This window comes from Scyliorhinus torazame, chromosome 5 (assembly GCF_047496885.1).
Source record: "Scyliorhinus torazame isolate Kashiwa2021f chromosome 5, sScyTor2.1, whole genome shotgun sequence".
Classification (NCBI taxonomy): Eukaryota; Metazoa; Chordata; class Chondrichthyes; order Carcharhiniformes; family Scyliorhinidae; genus Scyliorhinus; species Scyliorhinus torazame.
Genome location: NC_092711.1, coordinates 175,801,057 through 175,820,864, shown reverse-complemented (window position 1 = coordinate 175,820,864; position 19,808 = coordinate 175,801,057). Strand labels below are relative to the sequence as shown.

Below are 19,808 nucleotides of genomic sequence, written 5' to 3'. Positions count from 1 at the left end.
TGCGCCTCTTCTCCTCTCGTAATGGCCCCGCCCCCCGCGGTGGATGGAGCGGTTTCCCCGGCGCTGGGGACTATGGGAGATTAAGCCGCCATTACCCATCCGGAGCCCAGTCTACAAACGTCTGGGACTGGGATGAAAAGAGGGAGTGGCGAGCAGTGCCCCCATTCCAGACACAGAGTACATGTGGGTAGTCACTGGATTTTGTGACTCCCCTTAGCACAATTTTTTGTTAACTTCAGCTGTAACGATTTAGACATATTGGGGAGTGTGAAACTGAACCCGAGAGTCAGCATCTTCAGGGGAGGCAAATTGGGGGAAAAGCAGGAGGAGGATAAATGGGATGAATTAGTGTTACAATCAATAGGGAGGAGTGTGTGGAGGCAGAGACAGGGAGAAGCAGTATTTTCTGTCATGATCATGAGCTTGGACAATTTTATCAAATCATTTGTGAAACCTGGATTTACAATGTCCTTGTGGAACACCTTGGGAAATTTAATTACATTAAATGTGCTGTATAAATGCAAATTAATCTGTTATTTATTTATTTTTTAAAATTATGATTATTCAATGTTTTTCAATAATTTTTACAAAACACTACAAAAAGGAAAGAAAATATACAATAGAGAAATAAACAGGGCAATACGCCAACAAACAAAGCATCTTAATCCTCTAACCCTTAAACGATTTAACAAATTAAGAATAAAAATGGGACAAATGCCCCTTACATAAACCAAAACAAGAACACCCCCCCCCCCCCCCACCCCCCCCACCCCCACCCAGTGTTGCTGCTGCTATTGACCTCCACCTAACGTTCCGTGAGAAAGTCTAGGAACGGTTGCCACCGTCTGGAGAATCTTGCACAGACCCTCGCAAGGCAAACTTTATCTTTCCAACCGGAGAAATCCCGCCATGTCATTGATTCAAGCCTCCAAGCTTGGGGGCTTCGCGTCCCTCCACATTAGTAAGATCCTTCTCCGGGCTACCAAAGAGGCAAAGGCCAAAACTCCGGCCTCTTTCGGCTCCTGTACTCCCGGCTCGTCTGACACCCCAAATATTGCTATCCCCAGCTCAGTTTTACCCGAGTGTCCAAGACCTTGGACATAGCCTTTGTGAAGCCCCTCCAAAACCCCGCCAGCGCCGGGCACGCCCAGAACATATGGGCGTGGTTTGCTGGGCTCCCCGAGCACCTCACACACCTGTCCTCTACCCAAAAAAACTTACACATCCTCGGCCCCTATCATATGCGCCCTGCGTAACACTTTAAACTAGATCAGGCTGAGTCTGGCGCAAGACAAGGAGGAATTAACCCTGCCCAGGGCGTCAGCCCACAGGCCCTCATCGAGCTCCTCGCCATGCTCCTCCTCCCACTTGCCCTTCAGCCCCTCCACCGAGGCTCCCTCCGCCTCCTGCAGCTCCTGGTATATTGCCCAGACCTTACCCTCTCTGACCCACACGCCCGAAATCACCCTGTCGTGTATCCTCCGGGCAGGCAGCAGCGGGAATTCCCCTACCTGCCTCCTCACAGACCCCAACCTGCACATACCTGAAGGCATTTCCCAGGGGTAACCCAAATTTCTCTTCCAGCGTCCTCAGGCTGGCAAAAGTCCCATCAATGAATAGGTCCCCCATCCTTTTGATTCCCGCCCGATGCCAACTTAGGAATCTGCCATCCATCCTGCCCGGTGCAAACCTATGGTTGTTCCGTATCGGGAACCAGATTGAGGCCCCCACCTCCCCCCTGTACCATCTCCACTGCCCCCAGATCCTCAATGTCGCCGCCACCACCGGGCTCGTGGTGTACCGCGTCGGCGGTAGCGGCAACGGTGCCATCGCCAGTGCCTCCAGGCTAGTACCTACACATGACGCCGCCTCTAGTCTTTTCCACTCCGCCCCTCCCCCTCCATTACCGAATCATTGCCACATTAGCTGCCCAGTAGTAACTACACAGATTCGGCAGTGCCAGCCCACCCCCCTCCCGACTGGGCTCCAAGAACAGTCTCTTAACCCTCGGTGTCTTACTTGCCCACACATACCTCATAATGCTCTTGCTCACTCGCTTGAAAAAGGCCTTAGGGATGAGAATAGGCACTGGAACACGAACAAGAACCTAGGGAGGGCCGTCATCTTAATGAACTGCACCCTGCCCGCCAGGGAGAGTGGCAACACGTCCCATCTCTTAAAGTCCTCCTCCATCTGGACCACCAACCACACCAAGTTGAGCTTATGCAGGACCCCCAACTCTTGGCCACCTGGATACCCAAATACTGGAAACTCCTCTCCACCCTCTTGAGCGGCAGCTCCTCCAACCTCTTCTCCTGACCCCTCGCATGCACCACAAAGAGCTTGTTCTTCCCAACGTTGAGCTTGTATCCTGAGAAGTCTCCAAACTCCCTAAGGGTCTACATGACCTCTGCAATCCCCTCCACTGGAACTGCGATATACAAAAGCAGGTCATCTGCATATAATGAGATCCGATGCTCCTCCCCTCCCCGGACCAACCCCCTCCAGTTTATAGACTCCCTCAGCACCATGGCCAGCGGCTCATTTGCCAGGACAAACATCAGGGGGGACAGGGGGGCACCCCGGTCTTGTCCCGCAGTACAGTCTAAAGTACTCTGACCTCAGCCGATTTGTCGATACGCTCGTCACCGGGGCCTGGTACAACAATTTGACCCACCCTATCAACCCCTCACCGAACCCAAACCTGCCCAGCACTTCTCACGGGTACTCCCACTCCACCCGATCAAAGGCCTTCTCCACTTCCATTGCCGCCACCACTTCCGCCTCCCCCCATCCTCCGAGGGCATCATGATCACATTCAGGAGCCTCCGCACATTTGCATTCAATTGCCTGCCCTTCACAAACCCCGTCTGGTCCTCGTGTATCACTCCCGGGACACAATCCTCAATCCTAGTCGCCAGGACCTTCGCCAACAACTTGGCATCCACATTGAGGAGCGAAATCAGCCTATACGAGCCACACTGCAGCGGGTCCTTGTCCTGCTTGAGGATAAGCAAGATCAGAGCCCGCGACATCGTTGGGGGAAGAATCCCTTCTTCCTTCGCCTCGATGAAGGTTCTCACCAGCAACGGGCCCAGCAGTTCCACAAACTTCCTGTAGAACTCAACCGGGAACCCATCTGCCCCGGGGCCTTGCCCGCCTGCATACTCCCCAACCCCTTAACCAGCTCCTCCATCCCGATCGGGGCCCCCAAACCTTCTACCTGCCCCTCCTCCACCATTGGAAACTTCAATTGGTCCAGGAACCGCCACATCCCCCCCACCCCCCGCTGGGGGATCTGACTTGTACAGGTTCCCGTAGAAATCTCTAAAGACCCCATTTATTTTGGCCGGACTCCTCACCGTGTTCCCCCCTCTGTCCCTGATTCCTCCAATCTCCCTTGCCGCCTCCTTCCTACGTAGCTGATGCGCCAGCATCCGAATGGCCTTCTCCCCATACTCGTACGCTGCACCCTGTACCCTCCTCCACTGGGCTTCAGCTTTCCCCATAGTCAGCAAATCAAACTCCGTTTGGAGGCTCCGGCGCTCCTTCAGCAGCCCATCTTCAGGCGATTCCGCGTATCTCCTATCCACCCTCAGTAACTCCCCCACCAATCTCTCCCTCTTATCCCTGTGAGCCCTGATTGAGATTAGCTCTCCCCTGACCACCGCCTCCAAGACCACACTCACCAATACCTCCCCATTATTATTGGCCTCCGTGTACCTTTGAATGCACCCTCGGCCCCGCCCACAGACCTCATCTGCCAGCAGTGGCACATTCATGCGCCACAGCGGGCGCTGGCCCCTCTCCTCCCCCAACTCCAGCTCCACCCAGTGCTGGGCATAGTCCAAAATCGCTATTGCCGAGTACTCCGTCCCCTCCACTCTTGGGATCAACTCCCTACTCACCACGAAGAAGTCTATCCGTGAATAGGCCTTGTGCACATGGGAAAAGGAGAACTCTCTAGCCGCTGGCCTGGCAAACCTCCACGGGTCCACTGCCCCCATCTGATCCATAAACCCCCTCAGAACCTTGGCTGCAGCTGGCCTCTTGCCCGACCTTGACCTGGATCGATCCAGTGCCGGGTCCAGTACCGGATTAAAGTCCCCCCCCACCTCCCCGCCTCCAGATCCGGGAGCCGGCTCAGCATGCACTTCATGGACCCTCTATCGTCCCAATTCGGGGCATATACATTCACCAGCACCACCCGGGCCCCCTGCAGCCTACCACTCACCATCACAGATCGGCCCCCTTTCTCCGCCACAATACTCCACCTCAAAAGTCACCCGCTTGCTCACACTTCTCGCACTAAAAGCAGGTTAATGGCTTCTCCCCGGTGTGAACTCGCTGGTGTCTCTGCAGGTGGGATGACTGAGTGAATCCCTTATCACACTGAGAGCAGGTGAACGGCCTCTCCCCGGTGTGAACTCGCTGGTGTTTCCGCAGGACGGATGATTGAGTGAATCCCTTCTCACACTGAGAACAGGTGAACGGCCTCTCCCCAGTGTGAACTCGCTGGTGCGTCAGCAGGCTCGATGAAGTAGTGAATCCCTTCTCACACTGAGAGCAGGTGAACGGCCTCTCCCCAGTGTGAACTCGCTGGTGTTTCCGCAGGACGGATGATTGAGTGAATCCCTTCTCACACTGAGAGCAGGTGAACGGCCTCTCCCCAGTGTGAACTCGCTGGTGTGTCTGCAGGTTGGATAACTGAGTGAATCCCTTCTCACACTGAGAGCAGGTGAACGGCCTCTCCCCAGTGTGAACTCGCTGGTGTTTCCGCAGGCTCGTTGAAGTAGTGAATCCCTTCTCACACTGAGAGCAGGTGAACGGCCTCTCCCCAGTGTGAACTCGCTGGTGTGTCTGCAGGCTGGATAAGTGAGTGAATCCCTTCTCACACACAGAGCAGGTGAATGGCCTCTCCCCAGTGTGAACTCGCTGGTGTGTCTGCATGCTGGATAAGTGAGTGAATCCCTTCTCACACACAGAGCAGATGAATGGCCTCTCCCCGGTGTGAACTCGCTGGTGTGTCTGCAGACTGGATAACCGAATGAATCCCTTCCCACATTGAGAGCAGGTGAACGGCCTCTCCCCAGTGTGAACTCGCTGGTGTTTCCGCAGGGTGGATAACTCAGTGAATCCCTTCCTACACACAGAGCAGGTGAACGGCCTCTCCCCAGTGTGGCTGCGTCGATGAACTTCCAGCTGAGATGGGACCCTGAATCCCTTCCCACAGTCCCCACATTTCCACGGTTTCCCTATGTTTTGGGTGTCCTCGTGTCTCTCCATGTTGGACAATCAGTTTAAGCCTCATCCACACACAGAACACATGTACAGTCTCTCCCCACTGTGAATGGTGTGATGTTTTTTCAGGCTGTGTAACAGGTTAAAGCTCTTTCCGCAGTCAGTGCTCTGGGACACTCTCACTCGGGTGTGTGTGTCTCGGTGCTTTTCCAGTCACACTGATGGTTAAAATCTTTTGAGGCTGACAGAAAAGACAAACATTTCTCCTTCTAGATACGAAGTCGGGTGATATTCAGTTCCAAGGAATTGAGAGACTCAGTCAGATTGAGACGTGAAGTTTGAGATTTCAGTCTGTAATTCCTCCTCTTCTAATATCCTGTAAAAACAATTTACAAAAGACATCACTGTCAGTAAAGGACAGAAATTCAGAACAGACAATTCTCGTTCCTAGAGAACATTCTTTCCTCGCTCATTCCCCAAAAGCTGCAAATCTCCATCCCACACACTCTCCCTCCATTCTCACTGCTGTATCTAATATTCACCCTCCCAATTCTCCTGAAGGTGCTGATTCAGGTTGATTGACAGACGCATGCTCACTGCTTCCTGTCCTAGGCACAGAGATCATAACAAATACGAGCTGCAGTTGGCCATTTGGCCCATTGAGCCTGCTCGTCTATTCTGTGGGATCATTGGCCGATCTATGTCAGCGACATTCTCAGTGTTATTGACCAGAGTGTGCTGACTCAATATCTGTGAGCTCATGAGGTCGAGCTGTAAAACACCATTAAGAGGCTCGATGATCCGGAGGAGAGAATCCTGAACGTTGAGCAAGATGCGTCCTCGGCGGAGGCACAAATTTAATCCTTGGAAAACTGGCCGAGTGGTGTGGTGGACTCCTGGAGAACTTGGAGAACCAAAGGTCAGAGAAAGAACATCTGAGTCGTCGGCCTGCCAGAAGGTGTGGAGGGGAAGGCTCGCGTTAGGTTCTTCGAGGACCGGCTGCCACGTTTTCTCAAGCTGGATCTGAAGCCTGGGTATTAGAATTAGAAATGGCATCGGATCCTGTCTTTGAGGCCAAGGGATAGTTTTCATCCCAGGCCTGTAATCATTCCCTTCCACAACTTGAAAGATCACCAGAGGGTCCTGGAGACGGGCAAGGTGAGGTGAGACCTGGCTCCCACCTCACCTTACAGTAAATTATGTTGCGTCATCCTGTGACCCTGAAAATTATATTGACAACTCCGTCAAGTCTTTCAATAATCTGACTACTGCCTTGGTCTTCGCTAAATCCTCGAGGGCTACGATTGGAGCGATGATTTGCAGCTCAGACTAACTCAGGCTCTAATCTAAACTCTTTCCCTATCTTGGTGTTGTCTGAAATTGTTATCTTTTATCCTGTTGAAGGGAGTTGTTATTCTGTGAGCGCCAATTGAATGTCTTCTTCTTCTCCTCGAGTGTTCCAGGGACTCGGATTATCTTATCTCAGTTATGGCAGATGTGCCGTGTGCTTATTATCCGTTGTCTTCTATTATCCGAGCGTTAATCATGGCAGAACCGAGTGGTGCCATTGCCGAAGGGTGGGTGGTGGTGGATGTAGGTCTTCACGGGTGAGTCTAAAATGCGGGAGGGGCATTCATTCCCCATTCCCTTGTTGGCCCTTCTTTTCTTCTCATTTTGGAGAAGGTATCCTGAGGGTAACGACAGTCTGGCCGTGGGGTTAATCCTCCGGGTCCTCAGTCTTATTGAGGAATGTCCCCTTGGATCTATTGTGTTGGTGATTCTTTTGTATTTTTGTTATTCTGGGAGGGTTTATGTGTTGTTGACTTTATCCTACTCTGGTACAGACGGGGCTTTTATCCGTGAAAGGAGCAGTTTGTGGAAACGTTGGTGCCTCTGGTGTAAAGAGAGTTGGAGGAGGGGGTAATGGCGCACGCCCGATTGTGGTGTGAAAATCTGTTCCTGTCTCTCTGTCGCCTAACTAATGGCAGCAGTTAATCTGCAAATTTTCTCAGGGAATGTACGGGGCATCCATCACCCTATCAGAAGGAAAAAGATCCTCTCCTTTCGTAAGGAGAAAGTCGACATAGCTTTATTACTGGAAGCCCATCTGGATGATGAGGAACACTTTAAATTGAGGCAGGATTGGGTGGGGCAGGTTTTTTCACCTCCTTTTCCTCAAATAGGAGGGGTGTGGCAATCCTTATGAATAAAAATATCCCTTTTAAGGTTGAAACCTGCACCAAGGACAAAGGAGGGAGATATGTGATCATTAGAGGTTTGGTGAATGGAGATGTTGTTTCAATAATGAATCTTTATGGATCCCCGATTACTCCCGGAGTTCATTACGAAGGTTTTTGTGAATTTTGTACAGTTAGCTTCGACTAACTCTTTGTGGTTGGTGACTTCAATTGCCACTTAAATTCTCTGGTAGATAAGCTCCCGGTTAACAGGAACCCCCACCCCCCCACTCACGCTGCAAGCTAGGGTGTTGGCCTCGGCTTGTGAGGAGGTGGGTTATGTGGATGTTGAGAGAACTTTGTCCCCGAGGAGCAGAGATTTTACCTTCTTTCCAGCCCCACATCATTGTCATACTCGAATCAGCAATTTGTTTGTGCCGAGGACGATCCTACACCTGGTGTCCACTTGCACCACAGGGAGCATCGTAATCACAGACCTTCCCCCGTTTGTCTGGAGTTTCTGCTCGAGGGCTCACCCCCAGGTCGAGAACGTGGAAGTTTGATGCCTCCCTGATAAGAGACACTTCATTTACGGCACACTTTACGGAATAGTTTGAGTTCTTCCTTTCGGTTAACTCGACTCCTGGTATTTCCCCCTCCATTTTGTGGGAGACGTGTAAAGTTTATGCTCGGGGCTGATCATGTCTTACACTGCTAATAAAAGGTGCAGGATGTTGGAGAACCAGTGGCATCTGGAGGTTTGATTGGTGAAGGTGGAGGAGAATCATATGGAGGGCCCGAGTCGGCTACTGTTGAAGGAAGATAACACGGCAAGAGTGCTTTGGGTTAACACGGCAAGAGCGGCTTTGGGTTAACACAGCGGAGCAGCTTTGGGCTCCCTATTGTCCCAACAGAAAAGTTGGACGTTTGCGAGGCAGAAGTTGTACGAGTTTGGGGAATAAGCTGAGCAAATACTTAGCCTGTTTGACAAAGAAAAGGTCGACTTTAGAGCAATTCCCTCTGTTCGGCTTCGGAGAGGGAAAAGGGTCATGAAGACAAACTAGTATTTCAGGAATTCAATGCAGGATTATACAAGTCTGAGCAATATTCTGATGTGTTGGTGAGTGTGGAACATGTTTTCTCTTCCCTGAAGCTTCTGGAGGCCTCAGAAAGCCATTGTGAGGCTCTTAACGCTCCCCTTTCGAGGGAAGAGTATTAAAGGCCATGAAGGAACTGCAGCCGGGTAAAGCCCGGGACCGGATGGCTGTGGGTGAGTTTTATCGGGGGATTGAAGATTTGTTGTTGGACCCGTTGATAGATATGTATTGTCACTCTTTTGACTCAGGGATGCTGCCACCGACTCTTGGTGAGGTTAATATCTCTTTGATCCTGAAGGTGGGCAAGGACCCAAGGAGTGGGCCTCTTATCGCCCAATCTCTCTTTTGAATGTTGACTTGAAACTGCGATCTTATGTTTTGGCGATAAGGCTGGCGGACATCCTTCTGACAATCGTGCGGGAGGACCAGACTGGGTTTATACGGAGAAGGTTTTCCAGTAACAATGTTGGAAGGTTGCTGAATGTGATTCAGGCTTTTCAGAAATATGCACTGGATGGGCTGCTGATCTCCTTCGATGCAGAGAAAGCTTTTGCTCGAGTTGAGTGGAATTATCTGGTGTATCCGCTGCGAGGCTTCGGGTTGGGTGAGGTTTATATTGAGTGGATTCAATTGATACATCACAAACCGGCAGCGGCGGTGCTCACCAATGGTTTAAGGGCATCAAACCTTGAGCTTCAGAGAGGGACTAGACTGGGCTGCCCTCTGTCCCCCTTGCTGTTTGCATTGGCCATTGAGCCCTTGCTGGAGGATATCAGATCAGATCCTCTGATATCGGGACTGGGGAGTGGCATGAGGCAGCACACGATCACTCTGTGTGCAGATGACGGGCTGCTGATGATGTCGATCCCCAGTGTTTCAGTCCTGGTCATTATTGGAGTAGTGGGTAGATTCAGTGCCTTCTCCGGTTACGAGATCAATTTTACTGAGTCCAAGGCCATGCCGGTGGGGAGGGGTTGAGGTGTAAGCCCCCTCCTCTTGCTAACTGCCCCTTCAGATGCCCCCCCACCCCCACCATGCCATTTAAAAACCGGTGAATGTCAATGGCCCCTCTTTCAGGCAGCTGTATGGGGCCAACTTTTCACAGCTGATGGTGACTATTAGGTGGGACCTTGCCCGGTGGTCGGCTCTTCCGATTTCATGGCGAGGATTGCCTTCATTAAAGTGAATGTGTTGCCCAGACTGTTGTACCCTCTGCAGATGCTGCCTATACTGCTGTCAACCAGAGTTGTTAGGGGAATTAATCAAATCAGGGCAGGACCTACTCAGTTAATGGTAGGGAGTTGGGGACAGTTACAGAACAAAGAGATCTAGGAGTACAGGTTCACAGCTCCTTGTAGGTGGAGTCACAGGTGGACAGGGTGGTGAAGAAGGCATTCAGTATGCTCAGTTTTATTGGTTAGAATATTGAACACGGGAGTTGGGATGTCTTATTGAAGTTGGACAAGACATTGGTAAGACCGCAGATGGATAGGCTGGGACTTTTTTTCCCTGGAGCGTAGGAGGCTTAGGTGTGACCTTATAGAAGTCTACAAAATAATGAGGAACATAGAAAAGGTATATAGTCAACATATTTTCCCTCAGGTAGAGGAGTCTAGAACTAGAGGGCATAGGTTTAAGGTGAGAGAAGAGAGATACAAAAAGACCAGAGGAGAAGTTTCTTTACATAGAAATGAAATGAAAAGAAAATTGCTTATTGTCACAAGTAGGCTTCAAATGAAGTTACTGTGAAAAGCCCCTAGTCGCCACATTCCGGCGCCTGTTCGGGGAGGCTGGTAGAGGGTGGTGAGCATCTGGAATGGCTGCCGGAGGCAGTGGTAGAGGCGGGTACAATTTTGTCCTTTAACAAGCAGTTAGAAGTTACATGGGCATGGTGGGTATAGAGGGAAATGGGCCAAATGCTGGCAAGTGGGACTAGCTTAGTGATAGAAGCTGGGCGGCATGGACAAGCTGGGCCGAAGGGCCTGTTTCCAAGCTGTAAATATCTATGACTCTACCTGGAACACAAATAAACCTTGCCTCAAGTTTGTTAAGCTCCAATCACCAGGAGCTAAGGGAGGGTATGGTCTCCTGAAAAATCAGGCTTCATCAATTGGCCTCTCGTCTTAGGTTCATAAGGGATTGGGTTAGGATGGAGCCCACATTCATCTGGCTCAATACAGAAGCAGACCAGTCAGTTCTCCCTCGATCCAAAACTGGCATAGGCTGATTATGGAAAGCATCTCCATGCAATTTTTATGTCTGTAATTCATTCGGAGTCTGATGCATTGGGTAAAGTATGGGACTCCTATCTCAAATAGCTAGGCTCCAAATTCACTGACTTGCTCCTCCTGGACTTTCCATGAGTGAATTCAATTTAACTTAGGGCACAGTGGTTAGTACTGCTCCCTCAGCGTCAGGGACCCAGGTTCAATTCCAGCCTTGGGTGGCTGTCTGTGTGGAGTTTGTGTATTCACCTTGTGGCTTTGAGTGTTTTCTCCGGGTGCTCCGGTTTCCTCCCACTATCCAAAGAAGTGCAGCGAAAGTGGATTAGTCACACTATTTTGCCCCTTAGTGTCCAAGATGTGTAGGTTAGGTGGGTTGACCATGATCAATGGACAGGCTTACGAGGATTGGATGGGGAGTGGGCCTGTGTGAAATGCTCTTTCTGAGGCTCAGTGCAGATGTGAAGGGGCGAATACCCTTCAGCACTACAGGAGTTCTATGTCATCTATGTTGTGTAATTCATTTTAATTTCATTATGCTGTTAGCCCGTCCCGTTTGTGATATTTTTGGGTTTACAAACTGAACTGTTATATACCCTTACCCTCTTTCCCCACTCACTACTTTAACCTGTTAACTGGTTCTTCAATTGATCTGGCATTTCATCTCGAGGCTCTGGTCCCTCAAATATCCTGTTCCAAATTAATTCTGCAATGTGTTGCTTGGATTGATGTTGGCAATATCTCTTGTTCCGCTCTGTGCCCATTTGCCACGATTTTTTTCTGTTACTCGGTTGCATTCATTGATTAAAAATGATTTAAAACAAAACAATTTATTAAAAATCAGTCCAACTCATCCGTGAATATATTCAAAGACCCCCACACGCCACTGGCCCCTGGGAAGAGAAATCCAGAGACTAATAACCCTCCAAGGGAAGAGATGACTGGATTGTACTTTATTACAGAACCATAAGTAATATATCTAATGTGTACCATATAACAGCACGAGACATGTCTCTGGTATTAATTTACTGTCCCCTCAAATGTCAGCCATCGCCTGGAGAAACCAGCCCTTTAATTGTGAACATTGGGAAAGAGACCATCCTTTTAGTCAAACAAATAAATGTGTCAAGCTGAGGGAGCAAAGGATGTCAATGTCTTTAAGGGAGAGAGAGACCTGGGCCTAGCTTTGCAGAGTCTGCACCCTCCCTGGATTCACTTCCTTTCCCTTCAGTTGCTGCAAGTGACCAATTGAAGGTGGGAATGAGAAAAGAAATGGAAAGGGGGAGAAAAGAAAATAAAGTGCTTTACTCACAGATGTTGGAGACATGAAGACGTTTTCAGTCCGTGCGAGGCCCCAGGTTTCCTCAGTGTCCAGCTTCCACGTTCGAACGGGGGAGCTGATTGGATGGTGGAAGAGAGTCCTTCCGGTTCACCAACTCTTCCCATTGGTCAACAACCTTCCATCAGTCATTGTTCCCCCTCCTCGAGACAAGGTTTCCAGGCAACCGACTGACGGCTCCGGCCAGAGCGAGAAGCCTCTCGGTGATTTTCTCTCCCCCCCGGCCCGGGACTGCGCATGTCTGAGGGAGAGATTGCGCATGTGCGAGGGAAAGCTCACCGCTGACCTTTCTGCTGAGGCGTTGACCAATGGGAAGGGTTGGATGACCGGAAGGACTCTGGTCCTCCAGGCAATCAGCTCGGGCTTTGTGTGAATGGAGCTTGAACATCACACAGAGTGAAACGTCCTCTTGTCCGCAACATCTGTGAGTAAAACACTTTCTTTTTTTCCCCCTTTCCATTTCTTTGCTCATTCTGATCTTCAATTGGTGACTTGCAGCAACTGAAGGGAAAGGAAGTGAATCCAGGGAGGGTGCAGACTCTGGAAAGCTTGGCCCAGGTCTCTCTCTCTCTCTTAAACACATTGACATCCTTTGCTCCCTCAGCTTGACACATTTATTTGTCGAGACTCTCTCTGAAGCTCAAATACGACAATTATAAACCATCCATGAGCCCTGCCCCTGACCAGCCTGTAATATAACAGGGGCCGGTTAACCTCAGTTGTTTGGACAGCTGGTTTGTGATGCAGAGCGAGGGTTCAATTCCTGGCTGATGTTATTCAACCTTGTCTCAACCTTGTCTCTTGCCTGAGGTGTGTTGATCCTCAGGTTGAATCACCACCAGCCAGCTCTACCTCTCAATGGGGAAAGCAGCCTATGGTCATCTGGGACCTTGGCGACTTTACCTATTATCCAACAATTTAATCCACTCGACATAATCCTCACCGATTCCGAAGCCTCGAACCGTATGCACCAGATAATTCGACTTGAGCGAAAGCTTTCTCTGCATCGAAGGTGATCACCAGCCCATCCACTGTGTATTTCTGAAAAGCCTGAATCACATTCAGCAACCGTCTGACATTGTGACTGGAAAACCCTTATAAACCCAGTCTGATTACCACCCGCCCTCCCCCCCCCCGCTCCCCCCGCCCCGCCCCCACCCACCACGATTGTTGGAAGGATGTCCTCCAGCCTTCTCACCATCAATGGGTCCAACAACAAATCCTCAAGCCCCCTATAAAACTCACACCCACAGCCATCCGCTCCTGGTGCTTTACCCAGCTGAGCTCCTTCATGGCCTTTGAGACCTCTTCCCTAGAAAGGGGAGCATTAAGAGGCTCACACTGGCTTTCTGAGGCCTCCGTAAGCTTCAAGGAAGAGAATAAATGCTCCATATCCAGCAACCCTTCACCAGACTTCACAGACTTTATAATCCTGCATAGAATTCCCCGAATCCCTGTTTATCTCCTCTGTCCTCACAACCCTTTTCCCTCCCCCAAGCCGCACAGAGGGAATTGTTCCAATGTCGGCCTTTTTCTTTGTCAAACAGGTCATGTATTTGCTCGGTTTATTCCCAAACTCGTACACCATCTGCCTCGCAAACCTTTCTCGACCTGCTGCATCAATAGGGAATCCAAAACCACTCTTGTCTCATTAAGCTCCTTCAGCAGTAGCTTATTCGAGATCTCCTTATAATTCTGCTCGGCCTTCGTGAAACAAACCCCCAGACATTGCTGGTTCTTCAGCATCCGAGCATAAACTTTACATGTCTCCCATAAAATGGAGGGGGGAATACCAGGTGTTGGGTTAACCCAAAGGAAGAACTCCAACTCGTTCTTACAATGCTTAGTAAATTAAGTATCTCTTATCAGAGAGGCAGCAAACCTCCACATTCTCGACCTGGGGGTGAACCCTCAAGTAGAATTCCAGAGAAACGGGATGGTCCACAATCGATGTTCACTATGGCGCAAGAGGACACCAGATGTAGGATCGTCCTTGACATAAAAATGTTGTTGATTCCAGTATGACATTGATTAGGGCTGGAAAGAAGGTAAAATCTCCGCCCCTCTGGTGCAAAGTTCTCCAAACATCCACATAACCCACCTCCTCACAAGTAAAGGCCAACGCCCTAGCTTGGGGGTTGGGGGGTAGGGGTGGGGGTGGGGGTGTTCCTGGTAACCGGGAGCTTATCTACCAGACAATTTAAGTGGCAGTTGAAGTCGCCAACCACAAAAGAGTTAGTTGAAGCTAGCTCTGCAAAATCCACAAAGGACTTAGTAATGAACCTCTGGGAGTAATTCGGGGATCCATAAACATTCATTATTGAAGCAACATCTCCATGCACCGAACCTCTAATGATCACATATCTATCTCCTTTGTCCTTGGTGCAGGTTTCAACCTTAAAAGGGATATTTTTATTAATAAGGATTGCCACACCCCTGCTACTTGATGAAAAGGAGATGAAAAAACCTGCCCCACCCAATCCCGCCTCAATTTAAAGTGTTCCTCATCATCCAGATGAGTTTCCTGTAATAAAGCTATGTCGACTTTCTCCTTAAGAAAGGAGAGGATAACCATAGATTTGAGCCAGGGAAGTGGGATTGGAAATTTTCGGAGATGAGATTGGAAAGGAATTTGGACACTAAAAGATTTATTTCTTGGGGGTCGTTTTGCGGGATTGAAGGAGCTGGGAGTTAAGTATGGGCTGGAGCAATGGAAAATATTTAGATACTTGCAGGTTCAAGAGTTCACCAGAAAGGTGATACAGAGTTTCCCAGTAGAGCCAGCTTCCACATTGCTGGAGGAGGTGCTGACGACAGGGGGACTGGGGAAGGGGTAGTATTGCCGGTTTACGGGGCTATTTTGGAGGAGGAGAAGGCGCTGTGTGTATTGATGTTTGCCCTATGTATTGTTCTCATGTACGGAATGATCTATCTGAACTGTACACAGAACAATACTTTTCACTGTATCTCGATACACGTGACAATTAACAAATCCAATCCTCACCATTGAGGTGACTGTATTTCTAATCAGTAAGGCTACTCCACCCACTCTGCCATATTCTCTGTCCCTCCTGTAAACTTTATGACCGGTGTATTTTCCCAGTCCAGACCATCCTGCTACTTGTTTTTGGAACAGTATTGAGTTCCCCTGAGGCCTTCCCCTCCCCCTCCATTTATTAGTTTAAAGTCCTTCTGACCTCCCTAGTAATCCTTTCCACAAGGACACTGGTCCCAGATCGGTTCAGGTGGAGACCGTCCCAACGGTACAGATTCCTCCTATCCCAATACTGATGCCAGTGCCCCGTGAAATAGAACCCCTCTTTCCCGCACCACTCCTTTAGCCACGTGTTTACTTCTGTAATTTTCTCATCCCTGTGTCAAATTTGCACGTGGCTCGTGTAATAATCCAGAGATTATATCCTTTGAGGACCTGTTCTTTAATTTTGTTCCTCGTTCCTGATTTTCCCCAAACAGGTCCTCTTTCCGAGTCTTGCAGATGTTGTTTGCCCCAACGTGGATCACAACAACTGGATCCTCCCCCTCCCTCTCCAATATCCTTTCAAGCCAGTTAGAGATGCCCCTCACTCTGGCACCAGGCAGGCAACATACCATGTGGGACTCTCGGTCCTACTTCCAAAGGATGTTAGCAGTTCCCTTAATTATAGAATCCCCGACAACTACCATTTCCTCCCCCCACTTGAATGGCCTCCTGTACCAGGGTGCAGTGGTCAGCTAGCTCATCCTTCCTGCAGTCACTGCTCCGATGCCCTGCCCCTCCGAGTCCGCTCCCTGGAGACTCGGCTGCGAATCCCCGAGATAAGGTTTCTGTACTCACAGCTCCGAAACTCCGTCCCTCCGAGTCCGCTCCCTGGAGACTCGGCTGTGAATCCCCGAGATAAGGTTTCTGTACTCACAGCTCCGAATGTCCCTCCCTCCGAGTCCACTCCCTGGAGACTAGGTATGGGGAATAGGTATTGGAGACGAGGTATTGGGGAATGAGAGGAAGGAATATTCCATAGAAACTAGAATTCTCTGTTCTGAATTTCTATCCTGTACTGAGTGCTGACTTTTGTAAACTCCTTTTACAGATATTACAAGAGGAGGAATTGCAGACAGAAATCTCAATTGTCACGTCTCGGTCTTACAGAGTCACTCGATACCTTGGGATCCGAGTATCATCGGACTTTGAATCTAGAAGGAGAAATGTTTGCCCGATCTGTCGGCATCAAAAGATTTTAACCATCAGCGTGACTGGAAAAGCACCGAGACACACACACCCGAGTGAGAGTGTTCCAGGGGACTGACTGTGGAAAGAGTCCAAGTCTCTGTCCTCGAGGAGCTCCCGCCGGTGGCCACTGTCTACGCCGCTTTTGTGGGTTTCTGCGATTTTTGCTCCCCCCCCTCCCCCCCCCCCCCCCCCCCCCCCCCCGATTTTCGGCGGCCTTTGGAGCTGTCCCGGGCGTCCAGCCGGGCCGGTTTGAGAACCGGCGAGGAACCCCACGCGAGTGTCTGGCGGCCGGAGCTGAGGTGTCGGACCCGGGACGCACGCATTTGGAGCAACGGGGGTGGAGCCAAACTGAGGATGAGGCGGCAGGCCCGAAGCCAGGGCGCAATGTAGTGGAGATGTTCCACACCGGGTGGCTCCCGCCAAGAGTGTGTTTTTTTTAAGAAGTCGGAAGTCCGGCCCCGGGGGACGTTTTGAGGAATATTCAAAAAAACTTTTTTTTGAAGAAATGTTTTGTTTTTAGATTGAAGAAGGAAAAAGAAAAATAATAAGTTGTTAAAAGATGCAAAAAGGGCTCTCTGTCCGGGCCTGGGCGGGAATGGCGCATCCTCGGGGTTGGCGGTGAGTCACCCAGTGGCCTGCCCTCTCTCTCTGGGTGTGGGGATGTCGGAGCCCCCCCCGGGTGTGGGGATGTCGGAGCCCCCCCCCTCCGCTGTACCACGTGCGGCAGCGCCTGGAGCTCTGCGCCCTCCACGCCCTCAACAACCTCCTGCAGCAGCCGCTCTTCACCCAGCAGCAGCTGGACGGGCTGAGCGGCCGGCTGGCTCCCGACTCTCTGGTGAATCCACATCGCAGTTTGTTAGGAACCGGGAACTATGATGTCAACGTCCTCATGGCCGCCTTGCTAACTCAAAGTCTGGCTGCGATTTGGTGGGATAAACGCAAGTCGCTCAGCAGCTCGGTGCTGAGCCGGGTCCATGGCTTCATCCTCAACATTCCCTCCAACATGACGCTGGGCTTTGTCTCGCTCCCCATCCAGCGCAAGCACTGGGTGGCAGTCAGGCAAATCAACGGGCCTACTACAACCTGGACTCCAAACTAAAGGCCCCGGTTCCAATCGGGAATGAGGAGGAACTGAGGAAGTCCCTGCAGGACCAGATCGCCCAGGATCCCTGTGAGCTGCTGCTGGTGGTGCCGAGGGAGGTGGAGGAGGACGGAAGCTGGCTGCTCGCTCCCTGAACGCGAGACACGGGACATCGGACAGCGGGAGCGGTGAGGGGGGAAAGTCTCGCCGCCGATGGCGGGCTGACTCAGAGCTCCAGCTGTGACGGATGAAGCCAGCGCGCTGGGGAGGTGGAAAAAATAATTGGAAACTCTAAATTCATTTAAAAAAGAACTTGAAATGTTTAAAGAGACAATATCAGCAGGACTGTTATTGAATCATTGCCTCTATCATTTCCTATATTGCTCCATCGTCATAGTTTAAGTTCATTGACCAGACTGAAACAAACAGGAATGGGGTTTTAATACTTAATATTATGCAATGTTGCTTGATGGTACAGTTAGAACTCAGCTCAATTCCTCGAGGTCACTCTCTCATTGGGAATATCACATAATTAAATAAAAGAATGACAATGTTAGGGGTGAAAATATTCACACGATGACCTGAGTATAAGTAAAAGAAAAAGCAGTTTGTCAGAATTCTGGGTGGGAAGGTCTCAGACTCCACAGCCTGTGACAGCACCTTCTCTCACTTGAGCTAAAGCTCACATGGGTTAATATACAGATTCAAGGGGCGGAATTAGTTGTTTTTTCATTTACATACAATCAATCAACTGTATTCACGTCACACTTTTTACATGCAGTCAATCAATTTTCCTGGCATACCCAATTATCACATATATGGTTAAAGTGGGTGTTGTCTTACCCGCCCCTAACTTCATACAGAAGTCATTCAAAACTAACTAATGTGCCCTGTCTACAGCCTTAGACCTTGAGCTTATCAAGGATACATTGCAAGTCTTGTTCTGTGAAGCTGTTATCAGCGGCTGTTGGGACACTCTCTATACATACCCACGCTTGGGTCTCATGAGACAGCTTACAGGCTTGTTCAGCCATTTTGTGTATTTTCTGATGTTAACAGCATTGTGTATAAACTATCTATTTCTACAAATTGCCTCTTCTAAACAGGCATCTAAGCCAATGAGTACCTTTTGTTTCATCAGAACTATTCAAAAGTAATACGGGAGCACAGATGTAGTTACAGGGCCACCTATAATTTATATCATAGTCCAGTATCACACAATGCCCTCCAACACTTCCCCCCCGCCCCCCCCCCCCCCTTTTGGTCATGGAAGATGTTTATAGAACTCCAACCATATTCGGGTGTCCGACCAGCCAGGGTTGGAAACGGGGGCAGAGGCAGATATTGTAGCCTTCGTCTCGTTGATCGCCCGAAGACGGATCCTGCTGGGATGGAGAACAGCCTCTCCACCCTGTGCCCTGGCGTGGTGGGGGACCTGTTGGAATACTGGACCCTTGAAAAGGATAAGTTTGAACTGAGGGGAAGGATGGAGGGGTTCTACAATTAATGGGCATTATTCATTATGCACTTTCAAAAACTGGATAACACCGAACATTAGTTGGGGTGGTGGGTGGGAGGGTTGGGGGAGGGGGGCTGTGTGTGTTAATGGCGACTATGGGTGATTCCTGATTCCTTTTTGTCATTTGTTTATGTGAACATGCAAGCTAATGTTTGGGGTTTGGTGGGAGGATGGGATCGTTGTTATTGATATGGGGATTGACATATTTGTTATTGATTATTGTTGGGTGTAAATTTGGGAGAAAATGTGAGAAAAGAGGAGAATAAAAAAAAAAAATTTTTAAACTCACTCTCAACATTTTTTATCACCCAAATGTACTGGGGAGTTAAAATTGGATTGCTGCCAAACTCGTCTTATCTTTGTTTTGGAACAGACTGACCTAAACATGGGTTACTTACTTTCAAACCTATCTCTTAAATCCGAGCGGTTGGAATTTTAATTAAATCAGAGTTTCACATAAGATGAAGTTTAGTTTCCTATCCAAACTAATTGTAAACATTTTTTTAGAACTAAACACAATAAAAAACCTCTTATTAGCATCTCAAATGGAACAGTAAATTCAAATGTTACATTTTTAACTATAACTGTTGCTAACTCGCCAGAACAAGGGAGGGGAGAATATATGACTGTAATGTTTAGGGCAGCCTCCCCCTTGGTAATCGCAGGAGGAGCTGTACTTGTCCTTATCTACTTGCTCTGAAAGGCCTTGGTTTAAAGTTTGCAAAAATGCTTTTTCACAGACGGAGTTTTCCTTTGAGACACAAGCCTGTATTTCATTTCCAGCTGAATTGTTTCATTTTATCGCTCAGTTTCCTGTGTCTTCAGGCAGGTAAAGTGACACCATTGCCATTCCTCAGCAAATTTGTGTTCCTTCAGGATTAGTCTTACCCTGTGGGTTTACTAA

The 19,808-nt window shown here is 49.5% G+C and overlaps 1 protein-coding gene across 1 annotated transcript; it reads right to left on the bottom strand.

Annotated features, from left to right (window-relative positions):
• Positions 1-775: 775 nt before the first annotated feature.
• On the bottom strand, positions 776-12,233 carry LOC140420756 (uncharacterized). The gene is made up of 2 exons (XM_072504739.1): positions 12,050-12,233; positions 776-5,617 (listed from the first exon to the last, which is right to left on the bottom strand). The coding sequence occupies exon 2, from the start codon at positions 5,284-5,286 to the stop codon at positions 4,309-4,311; it is 978 nt and encodes a 325-aa protein (XP_072360840.1). The 5' UTR covers positions 5,287-5,617; positions 12,050-12,233; the 3' UTR covers positions 776-4,308.
• Positions 12,234-19,808: the final 7,575 nt, after the last annotated feature.